The following is a 19,538-nucleotide window of genomic DNA, read 5'->3' on the forward strand; positions in this document are numbered from 1 at the left end:
AGCTGACGCAAGAAATGACAGGATTTTCAGCAGAAAATCTTTTTTTTTTTTTAAATTCACCAAAAATCTAAATAATGTGCTAGAGACTTTCTGTTTGTTGCAAAATGAAGGTAAATGATTGATTGTTACTCGAATGTAATAATTATGGCTTACGGATGCATTTTTCGATCATTTCGGTTGAATCAAAGTTGACCTAATGTTAAAATTTTGTCAGTTATCGTGATTTCGATGTAAATATTAAAACACTGTGAAGAGCTAAAGGAATGATATATTTTTTGTTGTATTCTACATGAAACTGCACACATTTTGATGTATAACACTTTATGGCTGTACGCATTTTCGCAAGAGTATAAGGTTACTAACAGTACTTTTATCATTCTCGTACTTTTTTAACTAGAAGATGGGATAAATAGATGGAGGAAAAGAAGTTGGTCTATTGTAAGTTGGCCTCTCTTGCTGCCTGATTGTACGCTGTTGCCTGCGCCCACGGGAAATTTTAAAATATCTTCTAAATATTGTCGTAATGGTATTAATTGCTAACACTATCGTAAACTTGAATTATCGTAACTCAAGCACTATCTGTGTTGTCAAGCTGTCGGGAATGGAACCCCACTGATAACCAGGGACTGCCTATACAAAGAAACAAGGGGAACCCACTCTTTTTCGCCATGGTTTGAGTGTCCACCCTGTCGGCAGAACCTGTTTGCCACGACTTAGTTCATCCACAAGAACGTTAATTCTGCCCTGGACAAAGCAGGTCAGAACGATGGTCCTGACCCGCTTCGTCCAGGGCAGAATTAATGTTCTTGCGGATGAACTAAGTCACAGTAAACAGGTTCTGCCAACAGAGTGGACTCTCAATCCACAGGTGTGTACCGACCTGTGGAAACGGTGGAGAAAGCTGATGGTAGACCTGTTTGCAACGTCAAGAAACAACCGTCTCCCTCTGTACTGTTCCCCGACTCCAGATCCACAAGCGTGGGCAACGGATGCCATGTTGCAAGATTGGTCGGGTCCTGACGCCTTCGCTTTTCCTTCCTTCAGCATAGTAAGAGAAGTGTTGAAGTTCAACACCCACAGCAATGTATCAGTGACCCTAGTGGCCCCCTTTTGGCCGCACAAGGAGTGGTTCCCACACCCTCTAAACCTACTACAGGCGGTCCCCAGTTTACGACGGGGGTTCCATTTTTATGCTGCGTCGTAAACCGAAAAATCATCAAAAAACCTAAGAAAATCATAGTTTTAATGCTTTGGGTGTATTGAAAACGATGTAAACTACATTTTTATTGAGTTTTTCATAAAAAAACTCCAAATTTTGATTATTCTGCCATTTTGGAGCCATATTTCTTCCAACAGATCGGCGTACGACGTGTTGTAACCCCGGAACATGCGTCGTAAACCGGGAAATAATTTCTGGTGAATATGTTTGAAAAGTGTCGTAACCTCGGGCCCGTCGTAAGCCGGACCCATCGTAAACCGGGGACTGCTGGTAGTAGACTATCCAAGGCTTCTACCCCATAAGAAAAATGTTATACAGCCCCATTTTCTACGTTTTCACCGAGGCTTACCCACTCTCACTCTGACAGTCTTCAGACTGTTAGGGAACCTGTCAGGATGTAGGCGACGATCTGCTGCAGTCTATCAATCGAAGTGGACAGTCTTCCGGAACTGGTGTTAGACAGAAATATATCCTCTACTCAAATGACTGTAGCTCAGATCGCAGATTTTTTTGCTTTTCCTCAGATCCTCGAGCCACGTCAACCATCAATGGATACAGATCTATATTGAATTGTTTTCAAGCACGGAGGAATAGACCTTGCACTAAACCAGGACTTGACTGATTTAATAAAGTCCCTGAATACTACTAAGCAAGATAGAAGTCCGACTCTTGTATGGAATATCGCCCTCAAATGGCTTTCGGGCCCTCCCTTTGAGCCTCTAGAAACCTTCTCTCTTAAAGATCTGACAAGAAAGAAGCTTTTTCTTATGGCCTTAGCGACAGCGAAGAGGGTTAGGGAGCTAAATGCCTTTGATAAGAGAGTAGGCTTCTCGCAATTGGACACTATCTGCTCCTTGACCTAGGGTTTTATGGCGAAGAACGAAGACCTTCTAGTCCCTGGCCACGGTCCTTTACAGTCAAGAGCCTGGCTAACATTCTAGGTCAAGCAGATCAAGAAAGACTCCTCTGTCCAGTTCGTTCTCTTTGCGAGTATTTACGAAGAACCAAAGTAGTTAGAGGCCCTTCTCTGAATCTGTGGTGTTCTGTTAAAAACCCCAGTCGGCCATTATCCAAGAATGCCTTAACATTCTTTTTAAGAACTGTGATTTTTGAATCACACTCCAAGGTCCAGGAGGATGTTTTTCCTTTGTACAAGGTCAAAGCACATGAACTTAGAGCAGTAGCAGCGTCCTTGGCCTTCAAGTGCAATCTATCGCTGTCTTCTCTCCTGCAATCCATGTATTGGAGGTGCAAATCAGTTTTTGCAATGTTCTACCTGCTTGATGTGGAAACAACTTACAAAAATTGCAGTACTCTAGGGTGGAAACAACTTACAAAAATTGCAGTACTCTAGGCTCATTTTTCGCAGCTGGCATGGTGTTGGGTGAAGAGGGATATGAGAAATTTCTTATTTTTCCTCTATCCACTCTCCTTGAATGAGGATTGGTGTTTTCTTGGGAAGCCTGATTGGTACTGTCATGAGTACCATCAGTTGGTTTGATTTTTAACAAGTTTGTGGTGTAAGTTGTAAAGTTCTGGTCATATTTTGTACTGCGTCCAGGGCAAGGGCACACACACATTTCAATGTCTTGTTTGGATCATTAGCTTTGGCAACCTGCGATTAACTCCTATATTGCAAAGCACCCACTGAAGTAGAGGCGACTCTTGGCTCTTACCAGCCACTACAGGTCGAGAGGAGCTCCGACCAGAGGCAGTACCCACCTGCTGTAGCTCCCTCACCAGGTAGGTTTCAACAAGCATTTCACAATGCTAGCTAAATTTCCTATTTCAAATTCGTCTCCATCCCTGAGTGTTTTTGAGTAGTTTTGTCCATGTATCCCATCTCCTGTCAATGTGGGATACAGCTATGTAATTATTTGTTAAGTTACATATATAAAAATGACATTTTTATAATAAAATAATTTTATACATTCTTACAAACAATTACATGATCAGAGCCCTCCCTCCTCCCCTCTCATGGACATAGAGTATAAAGGAACTGAGCTCTTTAGCTGTGTTGTACCTATCCTTCCCTGAAAGTGGGCGGGGCATTATAACTATGCCTTAAACAAACAAGCACTACTGCAGATTTAAATTCTGAGCTGCCGTGTAAAGTAGAAACAATAGCTATGTAATTATTTGGTAAGTATGTAGAAAACTTTATTTTATTATGAAAATGTCATGTTTTCATAAGTTGTATTTTAATAGAGATCATTCACATTTATAATTAACCCCTGAGCCTCTTTTCCTGCTGAGAGTGACCAGATTCACTGAACAGTAGCACGAATTGCAGCAAAAATACCTTGCTGTCTAACCTCTCAGTTCAAGAGGTTCGTTATTCTTCACAACATTGGACTGTGGAACAGTCTCCGTGAGGATGTTGCACAATTGAACCACTGAAGTTCAAGTGAGGATGCAATGCATTACTACCCTAAAACAATTCTCTTTTCATTTTAATAATTTACTTCCATTTTTATCTCTCAGTTTATTAATTTGTTAATTTATTTTATCTTTTCTAATAACTGATCTCTTTGTATTTCTGTTACATTGTTACTTCTTTCAAAGAACACCATATTCTTCAGAAGCTTGAATTTCAAGTCAGTGGTTCCTGTGGGCTTGTTCCATATGAATAGCTCATCTCCTGAATAATAATAATAATAATTAGGCAGTAACTTCATGCGTACCTGCTTTTTTTTCCCAGTTCCATTTGCTCTTCCTGAAAAAATTTACACATTACCTCCTTTTAATCTCTTTGTTCCTGATTTCTTTTCACTGTGATTTGACAACAAATAGGTGTCCTGTCCATATCTCTAGAATCAGTTTTCTGCCAGTTCTCTCTTTCCAGTTTAATTCAGGGTTCGTAGATTACAGTGTCCTGTTGTCAGTCTATCCTGATGATTTAGAAACTAGGAGATTCTTGCTCCCCTATATGACTGAGACTGGATCCATTTCTAAATTGTACCTATCCATTTATGTGGCACAATCCATAGAAGATTGATTGGCAAAATACAATGTAGGATAGTCCTTTCCTTTTAACATGCTGGTCCTATCCGATTAAGGCCAGTGACCTCTTTCATTGCATATTTATTTTTACCAAGGTCAGCTGCCAAATGTCCTGAATTGAAGCTGAAGAAGCAAAGAACTCAACAACTTGGCCCTATCCTTCATCATGTTGTCAGTGATTTCTGTGCTGCTTCTGAGTAAAGATGGAAGAAACCTTTGTCTTGAGTCTAGCCAGGAAAATGATCCCTGCCCTATGCAAGTACAGTATTCTGAAGCTTGATATGCACACACACATTAAAAATCAAAGAGAGTTGGGACAGAATGGAGTACTGTGGATAGGTAAGGCAGATTGAACTGAGCAAACAAACAACCCTCCAAGACCTAAGCAAGGATAAAAAGTTTCTTTACACAGCTCATTACTCCTAGCAAAAAGAAAATCTAATGGAAAGTTACTTAATGAATGAAATTTTGTGATAAAAAAATTACTGAAAACAGAAAAAATCGAGAAATCACAGTAAAAGGGGTGATATGACATCACCAACTGGAAGGTAAAATAGTTAAAATACCAAAACTCAGACACTAGTTATTACGCACTGTGAAAAAATAAAATGACAGTAAAAGGTAAAAGAAATGATGCTTAATTACAACTGGAAAAAACTTTTGTGTTAATCTTGGGAAACATGGCAGCACTTCCTTCTTAGTGAAATTGTACAGAGAAGGGCTTTCATGTTCTTTCAAGTTGGAATGAATGCTTCATTCAGATAAACAGCTAAATTATGATTGTAGGGTTATTGTGAAACAAACTACCAAGAGGAGAAGGTATGGAGTACTGATAGTAAAACTACTTAGCATTGTTTTCAAATGGATTTTAAACATTGTTGTACGGAATACTACAGTATATTGCTTATAAAGAAAGCACATGTAATATATTTTACAAGGGTGTTGTAATGAGGTGTTTTGGCTTTTGTGTTATTTTAAGAAATTTACCAAGGTTTTATTTTATCTACTTATATTAAAGCAGCACTGTTTGGAAAAGGGTTGAATTTTAATTTGTTTACTATTTTGCTTGGTGCTGTCATAAGCAATATGGTTAATTTTCTGTTTCAGTGTGATTATTGTATTTGAACATTACTTCTTTTCTTTTTAAAGTAAAATGTAAGTATGTCTTGTTGCTAATTATTTTTTCCATTTTAATAGGTTTTTCGGGACAAACTACAGCAGATACCATCACTACAGCACAGTAGTTATAGAGAGTTAGAAAAAATATTTTCAAATATAACAGAAATCCATGAATTCTCCGTTAATCTGTTGGGTTCACTTGAAGACACATTAGAAGTAACTGATGGGAATAAGTCTCCAGACATTGGCAGCTGTTTTGAAGAATTAGCAGAGGTAATGTAAAATCCAACTTTCCTATATGATTCATATAATTTTGTATGGTAATGACAAGAATCAAGTGCTAAGTTTGTAAATAGAAACATTTGTTTTACAAGACCCTTTGGCCTTCCAGGACTGTGACATACAAGGTTAGTTAATTGTCATCTCAGAATGAATAATTCTCTGTTGCCAGTTGGGCTGGGATGATTGGGGGCTTGCAGTTTGGGATGGCTTTTTGGGTGCCAGCTGATTTGTCACAGCCTTTTGGACACCTGCCATTTGGGAGTGACAAAAAATGTTAAAGTAGATATTTGGGTCGTTGGTGATTCATGAGAATACCATTTAAAGTTGTATGACCCTATCCCTGGCCAGTGCCCTAAAGTAGGGCAAGTTATGAGGAATTAAGTGGCCACATGCCAGTACATTAATCCTTCAGTTATCTAGATTATTAGAGACAAGGGCCATATGGATAATGGCAAAATCTGGATGAGGGCAAGTAAAAAAATTTAGGGGTGCTCAAGGGCAGCTGTGTACCCTTCCTCACCTAACTTTGTCCATACCACATAACTATAAACACTCAGTATGCTTATAAACAATTCCCATCACACTTTCAACTGAAAACATTATGCAGAAGGCAATTATCTACCTTTTTCCCATATTTGTAACAAAAGGTACTGCATAAATACACTATGAAAAAAAATGTAACCCCTTCTTTTTCTCTCTCTTGTAAATGACACAGTTCAGTAGGTAGGAAGCCCCTATGTGTTTTACCCACAGCCTACGATGGTTTTATGACCATGAATGTATTTTTATACAGTAACTTTCTTATCAGTTGTTAATATATTGCACAGGCAGTCCCCGGTTAACGGGGGGCTCGGTTAACAGCGATCCAGTTTTATGGCGCTTGTCTAGCGACGAAAAATGGCAATTTTCGGCACCGAAAATCGCCGATTTCTGCTTATCGGCGCCGATAATTGGGTATTGGCGCTGATACATACCTAACAGAGGCACAGAAAATCGGTGCTTTTAGGCGCCAATAATCCCCGAAAATCACAGAAAAGGCGCCGAAATCGCCAATTTTCGGTTAGTGGCGATTTTCGGTTATCATCACACCCCCCAGAAAAGGAACCCCACCGATAACCGTGGACTGCCTGTATTACCATTCATGAGATACATACTGTGATGTGTGAACTATTGACATAGGCTAGGTGTTACATTCACAGTATCCATTTGCTTAAGGGAAGCGCTGATGCCATAAGGCCCCATTATAAAGTAAGTGCTTGTTGGTAACTTATGATGGAAGGGATTTGCTTCAAATTGTTACCACTTATTCTACAACTAATAATGAAGAATCTCTTTTGGGGAAATTTAGAAATTCGACCTCTAAGTTTTTTTTTTTTTTTTTTTTTGCAGCCAAAAAAGTCATGATGTCACTTTTCAAAAATGTTGTGCAGAATAACTTTCACTCAAAAATGAATTTGCCAACACCAAATGAAGAGATATAGTTATACTGCACTCTGTAAAAGTTTCATTGAATTTGGTTCAGTCTCCGTGGAGAAACAATTTATTTAAAAAAAAGTAAGTTTTGAGAAAACAGCCCCCAAAAAAAAAAAATTATTGCATATTTTGTAATAACTATGAAACTATGACAGTTAGAAAGCTGATTTTTGCACCGGAGGAAACATTGATGTTGGCCCTGTTTTGAGATATTTAAAGGCTTGTGGTTTTGATAGAAATGTCTTATAATTTTATATAGATATGTATTTTTTTTATCTTATTTATGGCAGTTTTTAATTCCATTAGAATTTAAATCTCTTCGATTTTACCATTTTAAACATTGATCTTTAGAATATCTATTTTAACCCTTAAACGCCTGTTGGACGTTTTAAACGTCGTCCAAAATTGTCTGTCGAATGCCGAGTGGATGTTGCAAACGTCGACTGAAAATGCTTTTTTTAAATATTTGCGGAAAAATAATTGTAGGCCTAGTTTGCGGAAGATTTCAAATCCCGCGCCTCGGCGGATGCTGGGAGTTCACGGATCCAGCTGTTGTTTTGTTTCTGAGCGTCACCCAGACGCGCATGCGCGAATTTCCCCCATCTCGCATCAGATCAGCACCTTGCGAGAGCGATATTTTGACGCAGACGTCTTTTGTTGAACTTTTGCGAGTGTTAGCGTATTCGTGCTGCAACAGAACGTTTGCAGAGATGTCACAAAGGCGTCAGGACCGTGAAAGGCACATACTGCCTGTCGGAAGTGAGCGTGTGAGGCGAGTTTTAGACTGGGATGCTGGAGAAGGACCCAGCATCCAAAGTGAATTTTAACATTCGGTCAACTTTGACTCGACCGAAATGATCGAAAAGCGCATCCGTAAGCCATAATTATTACATTCGAGTAACAATCAGTCATTTACCTTCATTTTGCAACAAACGGAAAGTCTCTAGCACAATATTTAGAATTTTGGTGAATTTTTGAAAAAAAAATTTTCCTCCGCTCCGCACGCGCGAACTCTGCTGAAAATCCTGTCATTTCTTGCGTCAGCTTGCCGTAATTTTTTCGCCATTTCATATTATTCATTACATAAAGTGTTATACATCAAAATGTGCACAATTTCATGTAGAATACAACAAAAAATATATCATTCCTTTAGCTCTTCACAGTGTTTTAATATTTACATCGAAATCACGATAACTGACAAAATTTTAACATTCAGTCAACTTTGACTCTACTGAAATGATCGAAAAACGCATCCGTAAGCCATAATTATTACATTCGAGTAACAATCAATCATTTACCTTCATTTTGCAACAAACGGAAAGTCTCTAGCACAATATTTAGAATTTTGGTGAATTTAAAAAAAAAAAATTTTCCTCCGCTCCATGCGCACGAACTCCGATGAAAATCCTGTCATTTCTTGCGTCAGCTTGCCATAATTTTTTCGTCGTTTCATACTATTCGTTACATAAAGTGTTATACATCAAAATGTGCGCAATTTCATGTAGAATACAACAAAAAATATATCATTCCTTTAGCTCTTCACAGTTTTTAATATTTACATCGAAATCACAATAACTGACAAAATTTTAATATTCGTCAACTTTGATTCAACCGAAATGATCGAAAAACGCATCCGTAAGCCATAATTATTACATTCGAGTAACAATCAATCATTTACCTTCATTTTGCAACAAACGGAAAGTCTCTAGCACATTATTTAGATTTTTGGTGAATTTAAAACAAAAAAAAATTTTTCCTTTGCTCCGTGCTCGCGTACTCTACTGAAAATCCTGTCATTTCTTGCGCAGCTTGCCGTAATTTTTTTCCGTTTCATATTATTCGTTACATAAAGTATTATACATCAAAATGTGTGCAATTTCATGTAGAATACAACAAAAATATGTCATTCCTTTAGCTCTTCACAGTTTTTTAATATTTTCGCGAAATCACGATAACTGACAAAATTTTAACATTCGGTCAACTTTGATTCTACCGAAATGATTGAAAAACGCATCCGTAAGCCATAATTATTACATTCGAGTAACAATCAATCATTTACCTTCATTTTGCAACAAACGGAAAGTCTCTAGCACATTATTTAGATTTTTGGTGAATTTTTGAAAAAAATTCCTTCTCCTCACAACAGACTCCATGAAAATCATAGCATTTCTTGCGTCAGCTTGCCGTAATTTTTTTCGCCATTTCATATTATTTGTTACATAAAGTGTTATACATCAAAATGTGCGAAATTTCATGTAGAATACAACAAAAAATATGGCATTCCTTTAGCTCTTCACAGTTTTTTAATATTTTCGCTGAAATCACGATAATTGACAAAATTTAACATTCGGTCAACTTTGACTCGACTGAAATGATCGAAAAACGCATCCTTAAGCCATAATTATTACATTCGAGAAACAATCAATCATTTACCTTCATTTTGCAACAAACGGAAAGTCTCTAGCACAGTATGTAGATTTTTTTTGAAAAAAATTTTCCTTAAATAAGCCTAGTGCAGATTCGCTAATCCTGTATCATTTCTTGCGTCAGCTTGCCATAATTTTTAGTCGTTTCATATTATTCGTTACATAAATTGTTATACATCAAGTATCTTATAATTCATGTGGAATACAACAAAAAATATCATTCCTTTAGCTCTTCACGATTTTTATATTTACATGAAATAATGATAAATAGAAAAAAATCAACCTTCAGTCAACTTTAACTCAAGTTAAAAGTTCAGAAATGCAATTGTAAGCTAAAAAACGTACAGGCTAGTAATATTCAATCAATTTCCTTCATTTTGGCACAATTGAAAGTCTCTAGCACAATATTTTGATTTTTGGTGAATTTTTGAAAAAACTTTTTTACGTCAGCGCATTACTGAATTCATGCATCATTTTGTGATAATATTTTCTCTGTGTTGCTTTAATCGTTTTACAATCTGTTATATACCAAAATCATCGCAATTTAGTGTACAATACAACTAAAAAAATTAACTCATTAGCTTCAACCGATTTTTTCCTTACAACGCGATTTGTATACAATTATATACGTTTTTTTTTTCGCTGTCATATATTCCAATATTTATATATGATAATGATATTTTTTTCATTTCTGATGGTTGCATACTAAACTTCAGGCAATGACAAAAAAAAGGAGCCAAAAATGAACTCTTAATCTTGAAAACTAAGCACGCTGTGATTTTTTGAAAAAAACTTTTTCCGTTTCGGCGCTAGCTCTCGGAGGCCGCCGGCATACGGGAGAGACGTTTTTGAAAATAGGGCTTCGGCGTTAAAGGGATAACTCATTATTTATATCATTTCCATTCTCATTCATTCTCATCAAAGCACTAAATGACCCTGTGGGTCCCAGTGCTTGACTTTATGCCTAAATCACATATTTCATTCCATTCCTTTCCAAAACTATTTCATTATGTAAGAAATATACCCTGAAATTTACAATATAATCAAGTGAATAGAACTGTGCTCTCTCTTGATTTATATGTTACCTAAAATTTGCTTTTATATAAGCAGCTTACCAAGTAATTATTACATTGCTATAAGTTTCAACTCGTCGGCAGCTAGAATTTTGAAATTCGCGGTAGCACTACTTTTGTTTTGGCTAGGCGACTAACCCCACCCACTTTCAGGGTAAGAGAGGAACCAGCTCAGCAAAGAGCTCAGTATGTTTGATGGCTGTACAGCAGTGATTAACAGCAGCAATTTATGGAATTCTTTGCTTCTCAGTTGATCATATTGTACAACAGTTGGTGGAGTACTGTATTCTCTTTTTGGTAGCCTTTTTGGCATAATTAGACAGCATCATGTTCTTTTGAGACCGAATTTACCGGTCTTGACTTTTTTTCACCGATCTTAGACATCTAGGCTTTGTTGACTTATGACTTGTTGGCGATATCCAATTCTAGTTCCCAGAGTTTTAGGTAGTGCAGCAAAGGCTGTAATACTAGATTAACTAAAGCCTGTTATGACCCGCCCAGACACTGCACATCTTGAAGGGGTCAAATTTGTTCTCCAGGCTTGACTTGTAATGAATGTAAACATTGGGATGTTAAAATGTGGAAAACTTTGAATAGTCATTTGTCAAAGTTAGAGACAAAAAAGAGGAAAGTGGCTTCTAGAGCCATTAGTAAAAAGACATTACAGTGAACCCCTTGTATTCGCGGGGGGGGGATGCGTATCACACACACACACACACACACCCCGCGAATAGGTAAAATCCGCGAATACTTAAAACCCCTCTAAAAACACTTATACTGCCTATTTTGATAGTTTAAACACAAGAAAAACCCTGTAAAAATGCTTATACCTGAGTATTTTATTATTTTTATCACAAAAAGTGCATTTATTCATGAAATTTATATGAAAGTACAGTATATTAGTGAATATTTCTCAGTGAAAAATACCGCAAATGGGCGAATTTTCAGTGAATAATGGCTAGATATGTTCCACAGAGAAACCCGCAAATGCATGAGTCCAATCCCAACCCCATTGCCAGCCTTGAGTCGAGAGTTAACCAGAAATTTGAGTTACTAGTGAATACTATGGAACAGATAGGTGTTTCAGTGAGAGTCCTTATGGTCAAGTGCAGTGTTAAAAGTGTTGAAGTGTCAGTGGAGGAGGTGGCTGTCAGTCCCGCCAATTGTCCTTGGCAAAGGTCCCTTGCAAACTCCCCTAAACCTGGGAGGAGCCAAACTGGTAGCCCAAAGGAGGTTGGTGGAGTCTGCCCACAGGCAGTCTCCCCCCCCCCTCAGTCGGACCTGTTGTTGCTTCCCAGGTCATGACAGAGTGAAGGTGTCTCGATGGAAGTGGGTCGTCTTTCAGCTAGTCTTTCTAGCTGTGGTGAATCCAGTCCCAGATGCCAGTGGCACTTTAAGGACGAATATCATCCTTTAAAAAGAGGTGCTAAGGAAATGTCCCATTCCCCCTCAGTACCTGTGAAAAGGTTCAGAGAACCTTCACAAGGTAAACAACTGTTATGCAGTTTTTGGGACAGTTCTGAACGCTTCTCGCAAGTGCTCTTCTTCTTCATCTAGGATCATTCTCCTGGACTTGAGTGTCTGAGCGCCCAACTCCTGTAACCCTAGTTGCTGCTGAGCTCCCTCGAGCTTCCAAGCTCCCGTTAACACCAGAACGTGCCGTGATCCGCGAGTCTTCAGCTACTTCTGTGATGTGGCCAGTGGCGCCAGAGGAGGAGCCTCCCCTTGGCACTTGAACGTCTTTTGGCAGAACGTTTGGTTGTTCCCGAGCGCCTGTTAGTGCATGAGCGCCAGTTAGTTCCTAAACTCGCCTTGCTTTCCGAGCGCCCATTGACTTCCGAGCTTCTTGGGGCACCAGCTCTCCCTGTCACCACTTCTAAGCTCCTGGCACCTACTCCTGTCATTGGGGTTTTGGATCCAGCCACTGCTCAGCTGTTGCCCCCTCATCCTCAGTCTCTGGCCTCGGCACAACAGGCTCCCTCAGTAGCGGACCCTTCTTTTTTGTCTATTCAACAACAATTGGACAACATGTTAAGTTTAATCAAGAAAACCCCTTCAACTCCTCAACCTCTCGGGGATTTTTCTCCCATTTCTTCAGAGGAGGAAGAGGAAGTGGACCCAGTCACCCCACCTACTGCATATGCTTCATTGCTAAGGTTTTTGTTGGCAGAGTTTCCAAATTTTTTCTTACCTGCAGCTCCGGCTTCCCCGGCTTCGACGTATTTGATGGACAATCAGATTATAAACTCTATGAGACTCCCGAAGATGGTACTGTCTTCTGCTAAGATGGCATTACATGAAGTGGAAAGTTGGCTCTCTGGTAAGAGAGAGCAGGGAAGAGCTTCCTTTAGTTGCCCTCCGTCTAGGCGCTTGCAGAGGAGATAATTGTGTTGTGTAACTGGAGAGGCCCCATCCCTTGGAGCTTCTGCCTCTTCCCAGGGGGACTTCTCTGGTTTAATAGACATTTCCCGGAGGTCTGCTTTCAATTCAATTTCAATGTCGGAACTGGACCACTTGATCAAACACCTCTTTAAAGTATTCAAAGTGCTTAGCTTCGTAGATTGGGCAGTAGGAGCCCTTGCTCACAAGATAAAGGATTTTCCTCATGTACAGGAGACCTATGCCTCGGATTTTATGGGAGTCATCTCATCTCAACAAGGGAATGAGGGACAGCTCTCTGGAGCTGTCTTCCCTATTTGTGATGGGTATTTTAAAGAAAAGGGAGCTCTGGTGTTCCTACACCACAAAAGGAGCGACCCTTTTGCAAAAGCCCACTCTCCTCTATTCCTCTCTTGATAAGCAACACCTGTTCCCAAAGGCAACGGTACTGCAGATTGCTTCTGACCTTCATAAAAAATCTACTCTGGACCTCCTGGCTCAATCTGCAAGACCCCCTAGGGAAACTCCTGCTTTCACTTCTAGGACAGTGTCCCCTGTTCAACCTCAGCCCTTTTGTGGTAGGGGCAGACAAAGAGGCTTTCCCAGACTCGCGCAAACGCCCAATTCGCCTCTCGGGCAATCAAGAAGTCCTCCACAAAACCCCCCCTTGCATAAATGGGAACCTCATCCTCCGTACGCTGGTGGGAGCAAGGCTCCTCCAATTTTGGGAACATTGGGAAGGGAAAGGAGCAGAAACCTCGATTGTGGGAAGGGAAAGGAGCAGAAATCTGGATTGTGGAAGTCTTAAGGGAGGGGATGCTCTATCCCGTTCATACGGAAGCCTCCTTTGACCAGCACGCCCATCATATTGATGGCCTACTCCATAGGCTCCAAGAGTTTTTCTGCCCTCTCCCAAGAAGTATCTTCCCTCCTTGAGAAAGAAGCCATTGAAGTGCTCGAGGACACCAGCTCTCTTGTTTTCTACAATCGGCTGTTTGTAGTCCCCAAGGCCTCAGGAGGCTGGAGGCCAGTTCTGGACGTAAGTGCCCTGAATTTCTATGTCCAGAAAACCAGATTCAAAATGGAAACAAACCAATCCGCCCTTGCATCCATTCGATGGGATTGGATGATTTCAATATACATGAGGGACACATACTTCCATGTCCCAGTTCAAGGACTCAAGGAAGTTCTTAGGGTTCGTTTTCCAGAACAGGGTGTATCAATTCAGAACCCTCTGCTTCAGCCTATCCATGGCTCCTTAGGTTTTCACGAGAGTCTTAGCTTCCATAGCGAAATGGTTACATCTGATGGGGGTCAATATTTTGCACTACCTAGACCATTGACTCCTTTATTCTCAATTGAAGGAGACATGTATGGAGGACCTTCAAAAGACCCTTCTTCTAGCCCAGGAATTGGGCTTTTTAATAAATTATCAAAAGTCTCGGTTGACTCCTTCTCAGGAGATAGCATATTTGGGGATGAGGATAAACTCTCTGACTTTTTGGTTTTTACCTTCCCCCAAAGGATAGAATCTTGCCTTCAGAAGGTGAATAAATTCGTCTCCCTTCAGTCTTGCTCTGCGAACAGTTGGATGAGCTTACTAGGGACCCTCTCATCCTTGGAACAATTCATAACTCTGGGAAGGCTACACATGAGGAACTTACAATTTTATCTAAGAGTAAGTTGGAACAGGAAGAAGTATCCGGACACTTGTTTTCCCAATAACTCAGGAAATCAAACAGGACCTGCTTTGGTGGAAATCGAGAGACATCTCTCCAAGGAAAATCGCTCCTGAGCCCCAACCTAGTGTTTTATTCAGATGCTTTAGACCTAGGTTGGGGAGCTCTCCTGGGAGACAGGGAGGTCTCCAGGATTTGGACTCCAGAACAGAGCAAGTGGCATATAAATGTGAAGGAGTTGAAAGCAATTCACTGGGGATTGCCAGCATTTGCAGCAGAAGTGTCTGGAAAGACAGTAAGTGTCCACTCGGACGATACCACGGCACTGTCTCGTCAAGAGGGGGGGGGGGCAGGAATACTCATTTACCCTTTGCGAGGCAGCAAGAGCCCTTCTCCTATGGGCGGATCAAAACCTGATGAAGATCCTGACCAGATTAGTTCAGGGAAGGTTAAATGTTTTAGCGGACAAACTAAGCCGCCAAAAACAAGTTCTTCCCACAGAGTGGACTCTAGACCCCTTAGTGTGCCTAAAGTTGTGGAGACTGAGGGGAAAGCCCATTCTGGATCTGTTCGCAACCGCCAAGAACCATCGTCTTCCTCTGTATTGTTTGCCAGCCCCGGTTCCGCAAGCATGGGTGACAGATGCAATGCTCATAGACTGGTCAGACAAGGACCTTTATGCCTTCCCTCCATTCAAGATGGTATGGGAGGTCATCAGCAAGTTCCTGAATCACCAGAATGTAACTATGACTCAAGTAGTACCATTTTTGCCAGCCCAGGAGTTTCTGGACTTGCTAGAGCTTCTGACAGACTTTCCGAGGCTGTTGCCGCAAAAACCCAATTCACTCAAACAGCTGCATTTCGGACGGTTCCACCAAAGACTGTCCACTCTGGCCCTGACTGCATTCAGAGATTAACAGGAAATTGGTGCAAGCGAAAGGATTTTCAAGGTTGGTTGCAGACACTATTGCTCGACACAGGCACCAATCCTCGAGCAATGTATATCAGGCCAAGTGATTTCCTGTTTTATTTAAGATCATCGAGAGGACTGTCTTCCTCAACCATTAAGGGCTACAGAGCAATGTTGAGCTCAGTGTTTAGACACAGGGGAGTAGATCTCTCCTCTAATAAAGATTTGTCTGATCTCATCAAGTTCTTTGATACGACTAAATAAAAGGAGGAAAAACTGGTAGCCTGGAACCTGGACATGGTCCTTAAGTGGCTGTCAGAACCCCGTTTTGATCCTCTACACTCATTCTTTATGAGGGATCTCACAAGAAAGACTCTTTCTGGTAGCATTAGCTACAGCTAAGCGTGTTAACGAACTACACGCTATAGATAGGAGAATTGGATTCTCTCAGGGTAATGCTATTTGTTCATTCACCCTTGGTTTTTTAGCAAAAAGCGAGACCCCTTCCAATCCTTTGCCCTGTAAGGGCTCTGAAATACTATTTGCAAAGAACTGAGAAGATTCGTGGTGCATCAAGCAACCTTTGGTGCTTAGCAAAGAATCCTTCATGTCCACTCTCAAAAAATGCCCTGGCATTTTTCCTTAAAGATCTAATCTTAGAGGCTCACTTGTAGATTAAGGAGGATTTCTTACCATTAGTGAACGTGAAAACACATAAAGTGAGGGCTGTAGCCACATCCCTGGCTTTTAAACATAATTTGTCTCTTTCCTCAATTATCCAGACAACATATTGGAAGTGCAAGTAAATATTTGCTTCTCATTACTTCCCGATGTTGAAACTGTATATGAAAATTGCAGTACCTTTGGTCCATTTTCAGTTGCTGGCAAGGTGTTGGGAGAGGGAGTGTAGGAAGTATCTCTTACATCTGTTTTTATCTTCGCCTTGAAACAAGGGTGTCGAGTCATAGGAGAGCCCTGGAGGTACTATGTACGAGGAGTCCCCACCAGTTTCTTCTAATGGTTGGGTAGTGGTTCTTAATTTATGGTTTAGGTGACTACGTTGTTTGCTCTGGTTGTTTTTTGTATGGAACCGAGCCCTGGGCAGGGGCAACATTTTAATTTTTTGCTTGCAGTTGGAAAATTCCTGTGCAACAAAGAATCCCACCAAAGTAGCAAGCGCTCCTTGGCTATACTGCCACGCCACTGCGGGTTGAGATGAGCGCCAACCAGAAGTAGTATTCTCCTGTAGCAACTCTCTCACAAGGTAAGGAACCAGCAAGCATTTTACCAATGCAAGCATATGTTGAGAATCATATTTTCTGTTCTCATTTCATTACAATTATTAATGTGTTAGAACAGATAGGTCCATGCATCCCACCTCCTTCAATGTTGGATTCAGCTATGTAATTACCTGGGAAGTTGCTTATATAAAAATTACATTATTTTGATAATAAAAAGAAGTTTTATATTTACTTACCAAGTAATTACATGATCAGAGCCCTCCCTCCTCCCTCCCTCCTCCCTTCGCATGGACGGAAGGCATAAACATATTGAGCTCTTTGCTGAGCTGGTTCCTCTCTTACCCTGAAAGTGGGTGGGGTTAGTCGCCTAGCCAAAACAAAAGTAGCAATACCGCAAATTTCAAAATTCTAGCTGCCGATGAGTTGAAACTTATAGCTATGTAATTACTTGGTAAGTATATGTAAAACTTTATTTTATTATAAAAATGTCATATTTACAGTCGACCCCCCGTATTCAAGGGAGTTAATGACCACAACCACCCTTGAATACTGAAAATCCGCAATATATTGGAACCCCCCTCATTTAAGAAAATTTTTAAATGTAACTGTCTATTTCAAGCCAATCAGCATCGAGGAAAGCCGGTACCCTGTTGTATGACTGGCCCCTTCCAACCCTTCCAGCCAATAGCTGTTGTCATGGAGAGGAGAGAGAGAGAAGGGGTGAACTGAGTACAGTATACCTTAAACTAAAATGCTTATAACTGCTTATTTTAATAGTTCAAACAAAAATATACCTCAAACTGTTATTCTGAAAAACACTTTAATATAATTTCAGATTCATCTTACAACGTTATCATTAAAATATATGGCTCACAGCTGTGTGAAAATTAGTAAAATTACCCCTGAGAGAGAGAGAGAGAGAGAGAGAGAGAGAGAACAAAAATACTTATGCACATTAAAAATATTTAATACACTAGTAACAGTATGTACAGTACACAAAGGTAAATAAAGATTAAATTCACAAAACTAGGTTATAAGAATAAACAGTATCAGTAAATATTAAACTAAAATCAGTCAAAAAAGAGGGGAAAGTCCCTCACAAAGCATCAGAGATACAAGCCAAGAAGCAACTAACAAAACTGTGATGTGTCCTCTGTGATGGCTCTTCTAATCCTTCCAGCCAGTAGCGTGTTGTGCTATAAGTCAATCAGCATTGAGATAACATACCCTGCTGTGTGATTTGCTACTTCTAATCCTTCCAGCCAGTAGCTCCCTTTCTGTCTGTCTATCCATCTCTGACATTCTACAAGTATCCTTTGTCATAAAGAGAGAGAGATAAGGGATGAACTGAGTTGTTTACATTGGTGTTAAACAATTAAAAATGTTGGGACGATAGTCTTTTTTATACATATGATGGTAATAGATCAGTATAATAATACAGTATAAAAATATATACAGTAAACCCCCCCCCGTATTCACAGTGCCGCGATTTGCGGACTCACCTATCCGCAGATTTCTCAATGGAACATATATATGCATTATTCGCTGAAAATCTGCCCATTCACGGTATTTTTCACTGAGAAATATTCACTAATTACTGTATTTTCATCTCATTTTCATGACTAAATGCACTTTTTGTGATAAAATTATTTACAAAAGACCAGCTGCTTTTCCTCTAACTCTTTATCCCATCTTCTAGTTAAAAAAGTAACAGAGAATGATAAAAGTATTTTTGGTAACGTTATACTCTTGCATAAATGTGTACAGCCATAAATAACCGACCGAGAAACTGTTGTTTTGTTTATCACCGAATCAGATAACAACAGCCCTTTTGCTTGTGTTTCAACCATCATACGGTAATACACAATTACAGTAGGTTATAGTACAAATGACGTTAAGTAGAATAGGACTGATATAATTTTACATTATACCCGTATTCGGTATGGATAAAACATTGGCAAGGAAATATACTGCTAAATTTATGCTGCAAATTGTAGCTGAGGCTTAGAAAACAATGTTGTAGCTGCTAATGACTATAAATTATCGTGCATCGGCAATGTGGATGAAACTCGACCGTAATTAAAATTGGGGAGAGTACTGTATTTTAATCAAAACTACAGGGCATGAAAGAACACATTACTACTATTTTTACGCCGATAAACGATATATACTTAAAACTCATATTATGATGAAATCGAGTGAAAAAAGCAAACGGAATCTTGATTTTTTTACACAAAACAAACGCCCTCAAACGGCCAACGTCATCTATTAAAAAAAAAAATAGCTAAATTAATTTCACAGTGAGACGTATTTATGTTTCAACTTAAAACACTTCATACAGTAAAGCGAAAAATAACCTTGCCCCATATAAATAAAGTATCTAGAAGCAACTAGAAGCAAGACAAGCGCTCTGACCTGAGTTAAACATGGCAAAATAAACAACACATAAACGATTTCCAAACCAAAACATTGATCGCTATGATCGCAATTTATAATACAAAAGCAATATAAGAATACAGGCAGTCCCCGGTTAACGGTGGGCTCGGTTAACAGTGATCCGGTTTTATGGCGCTTGTCTAGCAATGAAAATCCGCAATTTTTGGAGTTGAAAAATCGCTGATTTCCTCTTATCGGTGCGGATAATTGGGTATTGGCACTGATACATACCTAACAGAGGTGCCGATAACCGAAAATCGGCGCTTTTCGATGCCAATAACCCCCGAAAATTGCCGAT

At 39.7% G+C, this 19,538-nt stretch overlaps 1 protein-coding gene across 1 annotated transcript in view; it reads left to right on the plus strand.

The window, feature by feature from the left end:
- Positions 1 to 19,538, plus strand: part of LOC136842589 (son of sevenless homolog 2-like) — a 553,642-nt gene that overhangs the window by 94,688 nt on the left and 439,416 nt on the right. Inside the window, 1 exon segment of the mRNA XM_067110139.1 lies at positions 5,420 to 5,614. Within this exon segment, the coding sequence (XP_066966240.1) occupies positions 5,420 to 5,614 (195 nt within the window).

Source organism: Macrobrachium rosenbergii, chromosome 10 (genome assembly GCF_040412425.1).
Source record: "Macrobrachium rosenbergii isolate ZJJX-2024 chromosome 10, ASM4041242v1, whole genome shotgun sequence".
NCBI lineage: Eukaryota > Metazoa > Arthropoda > Malacostraca > Decapoda > Palaemonidae > Macrobrachium > Macrobrachium rosenbergii.